The sequence below is a fragment of the Oncorhynchus keta genome, chromosome 28 (genome assembly GCF_023373465.1).
Source record: "Oncorhynchus keta strain PuntledgeMale-10-30-2019 chromosome 28, Oket_V2, whole genome shotgun sequence".
Taxonomy (NCBI): domain Eukaryota; kingdom Metazoa; phylum Chordata; class Actinopteri; order Salmoniformes; family Salmonidae; genus Oncorhynchus; species Oncorhynchus keta.
Window position 1 is genome coordinate 68,289,057 of NC_068448.1, and position 15,106 is coordinate 68,304,162.

The 15,106-nt window shown below is 42.5% G+C and overlaps 1 protein-coding gene across 3 annotated transcripts; it reads right to left on the minus strand.

Annotated features, from left to right (window-relative positions):
- Nucleotides 1-40: 40 nt before the first annotated feature.
- On the minus strand, nucleotides 41-12,392 carry LOC118361739 (protein phosphatase 1 regulatory subunit 42-like). Of its 3 annotated transcripts, none has more exons than XM_035741916.1 (9): nucleotides 12,259-12,392; nucleotides 9,852-10,090; nucleotides 6,718-6,884; nucleotides 5,909-6,047; nucleotides 4,789-4,905; nucleotides 2,793-2,910; nucleotides 2,474-2,605; nucleotides 2,074-2,209; nucleotides 41-1,466 (listed from the first exon to the last, which is right to left on the minus strand). In XM_035741916.1, the coding sequence occupies exons 2-9, from the start codon at nucleotides 9,981-9,983 to the stop codon at nucleotides 1,388-1,390; spliced, it is 1,020 nt and encodes a 339-aa protein (XP_035597809.1). In that variant the 5' UTR covers nucleotides 9,984-10,090; nucleotides 12,259-12,392; the 3' UTR covers nucleotides 41-1,387. The 3 variants fall into 3 exon arrangements, with proteins under 3 accessions (XP_035597809.1, XP_035597808.1, XP_035597810.1); XM_035741915.1 differs by having other exon boundaries at nucleotides 2,074-2,212; XM_035741917.1 differs by lacking the exon at nucleotides 12,259-12,392 and having other exon boundaries at nucleotides 2,074-2,212; nucleotides 6,718-6,911; nucleotides 9,852-9,957.
- Between the last annotated feature and the right edge of the window lie 2,714 nt (nucleotides 12,393-15,106).

Genomic DNA, 15,106 nt, shown 5'->3' on the forward strand with positions numbered 1-15,106 from the left:
TTTGTTTGAAAAAAAAAACAAAAAAACAAGAAGGTTCCTGTTCCAATTAAAACCTTCACCATTTATTCTACAATAATAATTTATGACAATGCTGGGCAATTAAGTGCATATCTGACATCATTACGCACGGTCGATGTCCCACTAAACATGTCATTAATACAGCAGGGGGGGAAAGACAAACTACACTATCAAGGACACAGATAGCGGTTATACTCAAATTATTATTTTTTTAACGTTATTTAATTAGTATAAAACACAAACTCAGATGGGATTTGCGGTGTGGACTTATTTGACATAGAGTTCTGGGATATAACTTCCAAATGGGTGAAAATGGTATTTGTAAAAATCCAATAAAGCCATTTGTATGAAGTGAGTTGTACTTCCCAGCATGGACACACCCAAACACCATTATTTGGCATTCAGTCATTTCATAAATAGACACATCAGATCTTACACTCTAAAATCCAGGTATTGTAAAATTCTTATCAAGTCCACTCAGGTACACAAAACAAACATCAAACAGGCAAAGGCCAAAAAAACATAGATATAATATCCGACACTGTTTTTATAGGGCAGCTATTGTTCTGTCATAATATTTTAAGAAGACTTCAAAGGTAGTATATATATTATGACCATAAAGTGCCTCTACTGCAGTCCATCAGTCCCTGACAGTGACAGACCATAGTGTAGACTCTTTCGTATTGAGTGTGTCAGGGGTCAGGTCCACCCACCCCTGATGTGTGGTGATAGCAGTGGGAGGTTATGTGCAGTGCTTGACTTGGGCTGGAATAGGTGCCGATAATCATTTTGGGTCCCGGAACTGTTTATATTTAGTTGCAGGAGTTCCACAATAGTTTCTAGTTAATATTCTATAAGAGATGCAGGAGCTCAAGCAGTAGAACATTTTAGGTGCTGGTACTCAGCTCTCGTGAGCTCCTGCCCAAGTCAAGCACTGGTTATGTGTTTTCTGTAAGGTAAAGTTTAGGCGTGAGAGGGTCACCAGAGTGTATATTATGTGTGTGTGTGTGTTAGAGGGTCACCAGAGTGTATATTATGTGTGCGTGTTAGAGGGTCACCAGAGTGTATGTGAGAGGGTTACCAGAGTGTATATTATGTGTGTGTGTTAGAGGGTCACCAGAGTGTATGTGAGAGGGTCACCAGAGTGTATATTATGTGTGTGTGTGTGTGTTAGAGGGTCACCAGAGTGTATGTGAGAGGGTCACCAGAGTGTATATTATGTGTGCGTGTGTGTTAGAGGGTCACCAGAGTGTATGTGAGAGGGTCACCAGAGTATATATTATGTGTGCTTGTGTGTTAGAGGGTCACCAGAGTGTATGTGAGAAGGTCACCAGAGTGAATGGGTGTTAGCAGAGCTGGCATGTCCGTCTTACAGGCCGCAGACTTTAGCATTGTCGGCCACATCACTAAGCAGCCCCGCACTCACTGGGATCTTCACGTTCCGTGGCCTGGGAGAACAGAGAGAGAGAGCTGACTAGTAAGTGATCATCAGCCTATTCATATTTCATATTTGAGTGGTATGAAAAAGTAGAAAGCAATATATGTAAATTGGCTATTAAAGAGGAAGCCCTGAATGAACTGTTCATATGATACTGATGGTCAACACCAGGCCGACAGCAGGGAAGGCAACTATTTATTTGCATGAAAAGAAAGAACAGCATTTGACTAATTAATAGCAGGCCATTCCTCAAGCATGTATATACAAATGGAAGGAAACAAGCAGTTAAGTTAAACGTCTTGATGTTAAAATCACTTACTTCAACTGAGATACAATATACATTTGCCTCTAATTTTGGTCTGAATTAAAGAAGAAATTAATCAATGATCAGACATGGGTGGAAGAGCCACTGTATTCTAAATCTGTCATATTGAAAAGTCTAAAAACACTGAATGTTTCTTTTGTGTCCCATATGGATGTATTAAGACTGTGTGTAACAATACATGACCAAATAAAACATTTTGTATTGATTGTACTGGTGACAGGCATTGATGATATCTTGATGTGAAAACCTTTGCTGCTGCACTGGGTGATAGGACTATAGATTGTTACGGCACCTCATTGCTGCGCTGTCCAGTTGTGAGTGTTCTGAGCGGACCTTCCTGCTGGGTCTCCCACACCCCGGAGGATTCCTCTTTCCCAGGACGTTGGCACAGTTATATTTGGATGAAGGATGGGGGCCCATGTGGAAGTCTGCTGCAACACAAACAAAGCGAGTCATACAAAGCAAGTCATACATACACCTTGTCACAGTTCTAACGATACTTCGGACATACAGACAGCAGGACCAGAGTAGGGAGAGCGTTGTGCGCCTTGGAGCAACGTTTGTGAGGCTGTAACATGGGATATGCACGTTTCAAAAGTGCAAAGTGAGTGTCTCTTTTTAAATATTTCTTAGATCTTTGTATATGTCTCTAGCAGAATGATGTAAAAATATATAACAGTACATTATCTTACCAGTAAAGGGATAGGTGATCTGGCCTGTCATGATTCTTTCATCTTTCAGTTTTTTCTTGGCGTCTTTCGACGCTTTCCAGTTAATCAGGAACTGCCTGGACAACTCATTAATTTCCTTCCCATCAAGTTCGTCTACAAAAACAACATTATCATCATCTACAATTAAATTACGTGCTGTGTGTTATAGAGCTGATATATTTTCTGTAATTGTAGAGAATTACGTAAAAGGCATTAGTAATTGAAAAATAATTTAATGTGAAATGCATAATGAAATTCCTATGATCATTAGGTGGATGGATGTACACAACTATTTTCTCACTCAGGCTTTTGCACACAGTTATCAGCCTGTCTCTGTACTTGGGTTTGTGGCACACAGGATTTCCACTCAAATCCATTCGATGCAGCTGAGGCCATTGGCTGAACACCAACTCTATATCCTAAATAGAATACAAGAAAAATACAGAGAGACTTACGCTTTACATACTGTACTTACAAATGTAAAGGTGTCGGACACTATATTGCAGAGTCTCTGTAGTCTTTACATGACAAAGTGTGGGAAACAAAATGGCACTTTAACCTTTGAGGAAGTGAAAATGGAGCACTCTATAGTATCCATTTATAATGCGTCTACGGACTGTACTTTCCACAATGAATAAGATGTCATATAATTAACGTAAATCAACAAACCACTCTCCAGTGAGAAAATCATACTATTAATACTACTAATACATAATTCAAAGGTAGCACTGCCGAGAGAAAACTCCAAGGGAAAAGGTGTAAACAACACATCAGCAGTTAAAAAATCAACAACAATTAAACAATGTTGTTGTGTGACTAACAAGTTTTCCCTGCGGGCGCCTTCCAAGGGCTCCTCTAGCGTGTTGCCTGTCCTGCAATGTGTGTTTATCTAAAGGCACATTAATCCAAGCCTGGAAATATGTATACTCTCTGGACGCGCTCTGATTGTTCATTGCCTTCCTGTCTCGGCCAAAGCGCTTCCACTTTTCCAGCCCGCGCTGCAATCAGTTCAGAGGGGACCCCTTTGGTGCGGCGCGCTCCCAGGCTTTGATAAATGATCGTGTCAGGGCTGTCACTCACAAGGGCCTTTGCGAGGAGTGGCTCAGCGCCAAATTGCATCCCCTGCGGGAGCGCGGAGACTAGAGCAGCCCGGACTGGACGAGCACTGCACGGCGCTAAACTGCTAGGCCCTGGTTTCTCACTGGATTTAATGATAGGCCAGTTACGAACCTGTATTTGACCAGCGATTAAATTAGTCCGTCCTCTCTGGTCCTCTCTACCCCGTGCCGTGTGAACGGCATCGGTAGATACCAGCCCATTTGTCACCCTGGCTGCCTGCCTGTCATAATATATTTTTAAAATCTATAATGCTTCCTCGGGATTCTGACCACACTGGGTTGAAGGCGGGATTGATCCTTCACGGTGCTGTCTTTGCAGGATCAATAATGGCAGAGGGGTTGTATAAATTAAAGAAGATATCCACTAAATATGAGAACATGAGAGCTCCCTCTGACACATGTACAGCAATTACCTGCAGAAGATTGCTCTGCTCAGTGGAATATCATTGTGTTGAGTGCCAATGTTACCCACGCTAACATTGTGCTTCAATGCTGTGTCCCAAAGTGATATTATAGCATGGATGAAGAGACATCCTTTTAAAAAGAATTCAACCATCCAGCCATTCAGATCCATAGAGAGAGAACAATTATTTTCATCAGAAGTGGAGCCACAGGAACGCATTGCAGGTCATTTTTCAAGGTCAACACATTGAACAGAAACCATATCTCTGCTTCAAATGAATCTCCCATCAAGTTTAGTGGTGCTGCTGGGGAGGAGGTATCAAATGCTGTACTCACAGAGAAAGATGAAAAATCAGCCTCCTAAGGAAGGAGAGAAACTTGCGCTTGTTTAAAGCTGTCAGCGAAGGCGGTCCTGGGGGACCAGGCCGCTGATTTGTTGAATAATTCTGACCTTGTGCGAGTCGCAGAGACTGTGAACCTCTGGCGGGATTTGCAGGATTTGGTTCTTTAGCACCCTGCTCTCCATATCATTTCACACATCACTTACAGAGAGCAGCGCTGCTATGTTCATGTTACCCTGATCTGCTTATAGTCAGCGTGTTGATTTGAATACATCACGGCACACATCGTTTCTGTGATGTGGTGGGGGTTCTTTTTCGACTGCACGGTACGCTCACAGTTTACATTTTTGTCACGTAGTGTAAGTAGTGACTGGTATTAGCTAACTCCATCAGTAGCGGTAGTTTTTTTTTAATGAGGAAACGTAGGAGCTCTTACCTGCATGTCCTGTAGCTGGTTGTCTGCAGCAAAGAAATGTGTGAGTTTCTTTAGAATGGCAAGATCTCTGACATCATCTATGTTGTTCTTATTGATATTCAAGACACCTAGAGATTCCTGCAAAGATAAGTGAAACATTTGAAAAACTACTTGAATAATATTTACAACCAGTATATATTATTGTCCCTTGAGTACACCTGTAAAATGGTTCACCAGATTGCTTTGGTTCTATTAAATACTGCTGTTGAAATTTGATACTTGTCTTAGTTTCAGTCCCTTTAACTAGAGCCGTTGATAAAAAGTGGGAGCTTTAACATTTGCACTGCAATTTCTTTAATTATCAAAATAAACAAAAACGTGAGATTTGCAGTTTGTTAATCCAGGGCCCGAGGAGTAAACAGCCATGGTTGATCTGTGAGACCAGAAAGTGACACAGAGCTCTCTTTGACATCATCAAACCCAGTACAATACCACTTTTACAGGGACCACTGGCCTTATGGAAATCTGAGAGACCTCTGCCAGACAAGCACATAATGCAGGTCGTGAACATACGTATATGGTCTTATTGTGTTAAGGCGTCTGCGTACGAGGTTTGTCTTGCTCCTAGCAGAACTTGGCTAAGCAAAGCGAACGTCTGTGCCTCGCATACTCCCTTAAAAATACATTTTCTTGAAAAACAAGAAAAAAGTGCCAATATGACTTTTTGTCCCTCTTGAGATGGCCTAGCAACAACATACAGCTACACTTCCTCAAAATAGTCCGAATCGATCTAAGATAAATCAAGGAATCTGTCTTAGTCGTGCAATTTTTCATCTAAGATGTTCGGTGCAGTATTTCTCAAGTGAAAAAGTGTGCATGAAAACTAGTCATCTCTCGTTGAATGACAACCAACACGTCATTGAAGAATCCCTACTGTTGATCAATCACCAACGAAGGGGCATAGACTTCGGCTACAGAACTTCGGCTTGCCTCACGAAAAAATGTGTGCTCGAACAGCTAAAAAAAACCTGCCAAATGCTGCCGAACACAAAAACGAACATAAATGTTACAAAATGTATTTAGAATATATGCGCACACTGTTTAGACTGGGAAGCATACAGTAAGCTTTAGCGTGTCTTACAGCGAGGGAGAGGAGAGTCCTGGGGTCAAAGAGCAGCTTCTCTCCACTGGGGAGTCTCTGGCCCTCCATGTGGAGCTCCTTCAGCTCCCCCAGCTCCTCTAACCCCTCCACCACCGTGATGCTGTTTCCCCCCAGGTACCTGATATGGCACAGAGAGACAAACACACACACACACACACACACACACACACACACACACACACACACACACACACACACACACACACACACACACACACACACACACACACACACACACACACACACACACACACACACACACACACACACACACACACACACACACGTAAGAGATATACACACATGCACGCCAAGACAAAAACATGGGCGAATGGAGAAACATGGACACATGCACACAGACAGTCAGCGACAGTTGAATATATCTCCAAAGCTTTACCACAGACGTCATACATTTAAAGGGATACTTTGGGATTTTGTCAATTAAACACTATCTACTTCCCCAGAGATAGATGAACTTCTGGATTTTACCTCTTCGTCCAGTATGAAGGAATTTAGAGAGAATTTCACAAGCCAATGCTAAGTAGCATAAGCGCAGTGAATGGAAGTCTACAGGAACAGCTAGCATGTTAGCTGTTGCCATAGACTTCCAGTTATTGTGCTAACACTAGTTAGAAATTGTGCTAACGCTAGTTAGCAACTTCCTTCAAACTGCACGCAGCGACATAAAAATGGTATCATCGAGTTCATTTATTGCCAGGGAAAAAGATAACGGGCTTCATTGCCAAAATCTCTATGTATCCATTTAAACTGGACAAGCTCCTACTCACAGTTTGGAGAGCTTCTGCAGGCCGGAGAGGTTATCTATGTGAGCGATGTTGTTGTTCTGCATGTATAGGTGAGTGAGGTTGGAGGCAAAACCCAGGTTGCAGATCTGGCTGATCTGATTGTCGTACAGGTAGAGGACTGTGAGGTTTCTGCACATGGAGAGATCGTCCTGCAACAAACAAACATAATATCCCTACTAGGGACGCACGATATATCGGTAAGCATATCGGAAACGGACGATATTAGCTAAAATGCCAACATCGGCCCGATGTCTAGTTTAACGCCGATGTGCAAAACTGATGTCAAATCTGACGTGCATACCTATATAACGTAGGTAGAGGACGTGCATACCTATATAACGTAGGTAGATGACGTGCATACCTATACAACGTAGGTAGATGACGTGCATACCCATATAACGTAGGTAGATGACGTGCATACCTATATAACGTAGGTAGATGACGTGCATACCTATATAACGTAGGTAGATGACGTGCATACCTATATAACGTAGGTAGATGACGTGCATACCCATATAACGTAGGTAGATGACGTGCATACCTATATAACGTAGGTAGATGACGTGCATACCTATATAACGTAGGTAGATGACGTGCATACCCATATAACGTTGGTAGATGACGTGCATACCTATATAACGTAATGTAGGTAGATGACGTGCATACCCACATAACGTAGGTAGATGACGTACATACCTATATAACGTAGGTAGATGACGTGCATACCCATATAACGTAGGTAGATGACGTGCATACCCATATAACGTAGGTAGATGACGTGCATACCTATATAACGTAGGTAGATGACGTGCATACCTATATAACGTAGGTAGATGACGTGCATACCTATATAACGTAGGTAGATGACGTGCATACCCATATAACGTAGGTAGATGACATGCATACCTATATAACGTAGGTAGATGACGTGCATACCCATATAACGTAGGTAGATGACGTGCATACCTATATAACGTAGGTAGATGACGTGCATACCTATATAACGTAGGTAGATGGCGTACATACCTATATAACGTAGGTAGATGACGTGCATACCCATATAACGTAGGTAGATGACGTGCATACCTATATAACGTAGGTAGATGACGTGCATACCTATATAACGTAGGTAGATGACGTGCATACCCATATAACGTAGGTAGATGACGTGCATACCCATATAACGTAGGTAGATGACGTAATGACTTGAAAATAAAGTAGAGCCGCACACTCTAAGAGCTCAGATGCAAAAATGTAATGTCCAAAGTTTCGAGCCCCGGTACACAATACCAAGTAGGCGCTATTTTTCAGATGTTGTCCTACCAGAGTTACACAGTATTGTTGAAACGCACATCTATGAGCTACTTGCTATGGGCGTCACTGCTATTAGCTTCACGACTGACATTTGGATCAGCGACGGTAGCCCCATGATCATGCGGAGTCTGACAGCACAGTGGGTCAACAAGGATTTCGTACTGAGGAGAGCCGTATTGCATGCACAAGAATGTGCTGGTTCTCATTCCACTGCTGCCATTTCAATGGCATTTGAAAACATGTTTAAAACTTGGAAACATGAACACACTCCTAGCACCATTTGAACAACTGAGTCGAGAAATAAGCTAACCCTCTGTCATGGCACTGAAATGCCTGCTCAACAAAACTGCAGACAGACCGTGGGGTTAACTTTACAAAAGTACTCGAGGCTGTGAACAAGTGATTCGGTGGTATTCTCTCTGAGCCTCTTTACCGTGTCGCCACCATGCTCGATGCTAGGAACAAGGACCGCTACTTCGATGCAGACAAGAAACAGGGTTTATGTGAAATGTTACAGAGACAGCTGGACAAGATGGAAACGGACACAGTGACAGTGCGCACAGAGGAAGAGAGGCTACGAACAGACAGAGCTGAAACTTCACTGTTTGACATGTGTGATGAAATCCTGGTTGAGAATGAAACGACTGAACAAATGAACAACGAAACAGCACTTGTTTTGTTGAATAGGCCATCTATTCCCCAAGCAGGCCATCTATTCCCCAAGCAGGCCATCTATTCCCCAAGCAGGCCATCTATTCCCCAAGCAGGCCATCTATTCCCCAAGCAGGCCATCTATTCCCCAAGCAGGCCATCTATTCCCCAAGCAGGCCATCTATTCCCCAAGCAGGCCATCTATTCCTCAAGCAGGCCACCTATTCCTCAAGGTGTCCATCTATTCCCCAAGCAGGCCATCTATTCCTCAAGGTGTCCATCTATTCCTCAAGCAGGCCATCTATTCCTCAAGCAGGCCATCTATTCCTCAAGCAGGCCATCTATTCCTCAAGCAGGCCATCTATTCCTCAAGCAGGCCACCTATTCCTCAAGGTGTCCATCTATTCCCCAAGCAGGCCATCTATTCCTCAAGGTGTCCATCTATTCCTCAAGCAGGCCATCTATTCCTCAAGCAGGCCATCTATTCCTCAAGCAGGCCATCTATTCCTCAAGCAGGCCATCTATTCCTCAAGCAGGCCATCTATTCCTCAAGCAGGCCATCTATTCCTCAAGCAGGCCATCTATTCCTCAAGCAGGCCATCTAAACAAGACTTCCTTTTCCTCTATGCCTCAGTTCCAGTGGTATGCACACATGCCTCATTTCCAGTGGTATGCACACATGCCTCAGTTCCAGTGGTATGCACACATGCCTCAGTTCCAGTGATATGCGCACACTTCTGTTGAGAGAGAAATACACGCACACACAGATCTGAATGTGACAGCAAGTCTTTTCTAAACTTGATCTCTGGGCATGAGCAAGTAAGTGAAATAATTAGGTTTTGATTAAGTTTGACTGGTAATGGGACATACGTAAATGCCAACTAAATAACTTTCTGGTCAGTGTGTGTGTGTGTTTCAACTATTTAACTGTACTAGAATACATAAAAGGCCCCTAAAAATGTTTATATTGGTTATCGGTATCCTTTTTTTTGGCAAGGAAAATATTGGATATCGGTATCGGCCAAAAATGTCATATTGGTGCATCACTAATCCCTACCATTAGAAGCTAAAAGAGAGAAGCACAGAAACAAAACATAGCTAGCCTATATTAATTTAGGTAACTGTAGTATGTCTTGTGATATCATACTTACAATGTCCTCTATGTTCCTGTTGGAGAAGTTCAGATGAGTGAGTTTCTTGAGGTACTTTGGGAGGGAGAAGCTTCTCTTGTTTTTGAAATGGTTGCTGGATTTGGCAATCAGATCCATGGTGAGGCGGACCATGATGGCTCGTTACAGAAACTGCTTCAGAGTGGATCCTTCTCAACTTCAGCCAAGCGCTCACAGAAAAAACACCAGAAACATCTGAACAAGGGAAACACATGAACTCGCTGTAAAGAGACGAGTCAGAAGGAAAATACATGTTATTTGAGTTATGCCACAGAAAATGTTTGTCCTTTTCAAAAATATATATTTCCTCAATGAAATATTTGTGATATTAAGTGCTCATTGAAGTAAAGTGGAATATATCTATGCCTAAATTAAACTGAATGTGTATAAAAGGAAGCTAATAGCATTTGTCAAAGTCAGTACCGGTAACTGCTGCTAAAAGCATTAGCTGGTCATTTTTATTCTCACAACTGGCTTTACACCAGAAAGGATGAGAGGTGCAAAGGTGGGATGGGCACTCAATTAGTGGAAATTAGGTCCATTTATTCCCCAAGCAGGCCATCTATTCCTCAAGGTGTCCATCTATTCCTCAAGGTGTCCATCTATTCCCCAAGCAGGCCATCTATTCCTCAAGGTGTCCATCTATTCCTCAAGGTGTCCATCTATTCCCCAAGCAGGCCATCTATTCCCCAAGCAGGCCATCTATTCCTCAAGGTGTCCATCTATTCCTCAAGGTGTCCATCTATTCCCCAAGCAGGCCATCTATTCCCCAAGCAGGCCATCTATTCCTCAAGGTGTCCATCTATTCCCCAAGCAGGCCATCTATTCCTCAAGGTGTCCATCTATTCCCCAAGCAGGCCATCTATTCCCCAAGCAGGCCATATATTCCTCAAGGTGTCCATCTATTCCCCAAGCAGGCAATCTATTCCCCAAGCAGGCCATCTATTCCTCAAGGTGTCCATCTATTCCCCAAGCAGGCCATCTATTCCCCAAGCAGGCCATCTATTCCTCAAGGTGTCCATCTATTCCCCAAGCAGGCCATCTATTCCTAAAGCAGGCCATCTATTCCTCAAGCAGGCCCTCTATTCCTCAAGCAGGCCATCTATTCCTCAAGGTGTCCATCTATTCCCCAAGCAGGCCATCTATTCCCAAAGCAGGCCATCTATTCCTCAAGCAGGCCCTCTATTCCTCAAGCAGGCCATCTATTCCTAAAGGTGTCCATCTATTCCCCAAGCAGGCCATCTATTCCCCAAGCAGGCCATATATTCCTCAAGCAGCCCATCTATTCCCCACGCAGGCCATCTATTCCTCAAGCAGGCCATCTATTCCTCAAGCAGGCCATCTATTCCCCAAGCAGGTCATCTATTCCTCAAGCAGGCCATCTATTCCTCAAGCAGGCCACCTATTCCTCAAGCAGGCCATCTATTCCCCAAGCAGGTCATCTATTCCCCAAGCAAGCCATCTATTCCTCAAGCAGGCCATATATTCCCCAAGCAGGCCATCTATTCCTCAAGCAGGCCATCTATTCCTCAAGCAGGCCATCTATTCCCCAAGCAGGCCATCTATTCCTCAAACAGGCCATCTATTCCTCAAGCAGGCCATCTATTCCCCAAGCAGGCCATATATTCCTCAAGCAGGCCATATATTCCTCAAGCAGGCCATCTATTCCTCAAGCAGGCCATATATTCCTCAAGCAGGCCATCTATTCCCCAAGCAGGCCATCTATTCCTCAAGCAGGCCATCTATTCCCCAAGCAGGCCATCTATTCCTCAAGCAGGCCATCTATTCCCCAAGCAGGTCATCTATTCCCCATACAGGCCATCTATTCCTCAAGCAGGCCATCTATTCCTCAAGCAGGCCATCTATTCCCCAAGCAGGCCATCTATTCCTCAAGCAGGCCACCTGAACAAGACTTTATTCCTTTTCCTCTCTGCCTCAGTTCCAGTGGTATGCACACACTTCTGTTGAGAGAGAAATACATGCACACACAGATCTGAATGTGACAGCAAGTCTTTTCTAAACTTGATCTCTGGGCATGAGGCTGAGTTGACATGGAGAGCCTCTGATTGATTGAGATAAGATCTCCACTGTGCAGCTGCAAGGTCAGTGAAGCCCTCGGGACTGGATGGACAGCAGTTAATCACGTTCAAAACAACTGACACAAGCAGCAGTTAACTTACGGGATAAACACAAAGCCACATACATAAATGCTCTGTAGCAACTAACGTTAACTAACTAGCTAACTGTTACTACTACTGTTACTAGTACTGTAGATAACGGTAGACATAAACAACACACTAGCAAGGCAACTAACTTTAGCCTTTCAACAAAGCTGTCAGCGATAGCCAGCCAAAAAATAGGCTTTCAAAGTACATACAAATCTACCTACCACCGTAGTATATGCACGTGTCCATGTAATTTGGCGATAAAAGAGACTAATGCTAAAGATGCGGGGTGAGATGAGGTGAAAGTTTACACTCGTGTGTGGATATCCTTGTTGGGAATAGTTGCCATGGGAACAACACAGACGAGCGTGCGGAGAGGACTGCGCAGCTCATCTGCATACTTTCCTATGCAATAAATATATATTTTATGCAGATACTGTTAATTTCCTTTCTCTACTATTTTGGAATAGTAACAGATTGCTTACAAGAACGCTAATTAACAACCACTGATTTATTTGAGTTTTTCGAGCATGAGCTGTTTACAAACTGTGTCTATGGTTTACACAAGCGTCAATCAAATTGTGCACCATGTGCAGTTGCAGTCAGAAAGATAGATTGCTATTGTGCTCATTACTAATGACTTGCAATGGTTGTCTGTATACACGCATGCAATTCTTGTCAACGCTCTGTTATATTTAACTACAAAACTTTTTTCCCCCCCGATTATGAGTTTTGTGAAAAATGACCAAACCACAGGCCGTTATTAATGTGAAAAGAAATTACCGTGCCCCAAAACTTGAGGATATAAATTAATTTCCTTTTTCTTATAGTACATTTCAGTTAAAAAGGAACCCAAACGTAACTGGATCTAGAACAAACATAGGAATTCACAAAGGAAGTGGTAGATGAATTACATGGCTTTGGCAGAAATTAATTGGCTGTGCAGTGCATTACATTATTGCTGCAGTCAGCATTCAGGTAAGAAAACAAAACACTTCCTTTAGATTGTTCATTTCTCTGTGAACCACAGTTTTTTGCCATTTGTATCTAGATCTTCCAAATTGTTATATATGCATCCAAAATATTTGTGAATTGGATTGCATTTCACACTTAATTACCTTTGGGCCAGACTTTTCTGGCTGAGTATATAAAAATAAATATTGGATAAATATAGAGAAAGCCAGAATCAAACAAGCTAAATTCCATTCAGCACTTTTCCTTTCTTCAGAAATAGCCAGTAAACAATTCCATTCAAACACCATTAATCATGTAGTATTTTATGTACCTTTCTGATGATCAGCTACTTGTGTGGTATTGACTTCTGAAATTAAAACTGTTTTGCCTTTTCAGTGGTGAAATGTAAAACATTTTATGTCCATGATCCACGATTATATGAGGTCAAAGGTTAAATAAAGATCAAAGAGTGTGGAAGATGTCAAACAGACAGAAAGGCAGACAGACATACACACATAAACAGTAAAACAGAGTGAATTTAGTAAAAATCTTGCAGCTACCCCTGAGGTCAGGCCTCTATTGCCTGCGGACTTGTACATGAGGTAACCCGACACCATGTTTATCAGTTTCTCCAACTTTCTGGGCTGAATGCTGTCCCACTTCTCCCCTTCTCTCCAGCCAAGATCACATTGCTCCCAGTAATAATGTGTATAACGCGCCAAGCAGGCCGGGGCCACAGTGCGATTGGCTCAGTGAGTCTCAGCAGTGACCCGTGCATTGTTATATAATGTCAGGGCCCGGGCTTCCTGCGACTGAATGACTTGTCTCCACTTATGCATGCAGAGCACTTGGCAGGGAGGAAATGTAGCGCTATGGGCCCTTATTTCCCCCCAAACATAGCTCCCCTTTAGGGCAACCAGTGAGTTCCAACCCCCTTCACTACACCATGCTTGTTGATCGTGTTCTGAGATCCAAAGTAAACAGGGCCTATAAGGGCCTAGTGATAAATAGCTATTCATCTTTAGCCTTACCAATCGTCTGTTCTCAGAACTACAGTTAGTTTTTTAAATCAGTATTACATCACCCCTGCTTATTATTCCAATTAATTTTCAATTAATTCACAAAATTAGATGGAATTTCACTGTTTCATGGACGATTTGGATAATAGGAAGCATATTTAATGTATGCTTAATGAAAATAAATGTAACTTACAGTGCAATAGTATTGAATGCTTGTCTTTCATTGGAATTCACATTTACTAGTTTCCACTGTTGCATAGAAATGTTCATCTGGTGTTGATCATAAGATTTACATGCAGGCCTAAGTCAAATCCTTTCAGTACGGAACACTGGTCTTATATTTAAATTATCATTTTACAAACCTTGCATTAGGTAAAACCATTACTAAGAAAGCACATTCCATATACTGGTAGAGCATCTAGCCATAACAGTACTTAGCTCTTACAGTAACAGTACTGTAATGCACTTAATGGTTTGGCAAAACCACTAGCTACAGTGGATTCAATGGACCATGTGAGGGGAAAGCCAATTGTTCACTCTTGTTAATTCCAAAATTCTCAAATTGCATTAAACAGTATTCAATAAGTTTCCTATTTCTGAAACACCACATTAGGATACACACTTCACCTACTATAATAATGTAAAAAGAAAATCATTACAAGAATTGGTGCCGAAAGCTCATGTACATGACAAAATGCAGAGACCCATTCAATCAGCCCAAAATATGGTTCAATGCCTCTGCAATGCTGCATCAAAAATATACATCCCCCAGTACAATACTACAAGAAAAAAAAAGTATTATTGCATGAAACTGTGCCAGAGCTGCTGTGAAGAGCAGATGGGTTGTGTGAATAGACTTGTGTGCATGGCTCCTGTCTCTGTGCCGCATCATTGCAGCGGCCCAGCTTGACGACTCCGTCACCCTGAAGGACTGTGTACCATTGAGACAACCTGCCCCGAGAGCCACTCCACGAAGATATCTCGACCAGGCCAGCCAGTGTTTACGTTTGAGCCGATGCAGCAGCTTGAGTTTGTTGTTCCATTATGTAATGCTATGATTGGCCAGAGTTGAAATGACTGGCTAACTGGTTGTAGATTT

Excerpts from the sequence above, each read along its gene's own strand:
- LOC118361739 (XM_035741915.1), bottom strand. The coding sequence starts at position 9,983 with ATGGTCCGCCTCACCATGGATCTGATTGCCAAATCCAGCAACCATTTC. Across the intron at positions 2,911-4,788 it reads ACCAGCTACAGGACATGCAG|GATATAGAGTTGGTGTTCAG; the intron begins GTAAGAGCTCCT and ends TATTCTATTTAG. Across the intron at positions 2,606-2,792 it reads AACTGTGTGCAAAAGCCTGA|ACGAACTTGATGGGAAGGAA; the intron begins GTGAGAAAATAG and ends TTGTTTTTGTAG.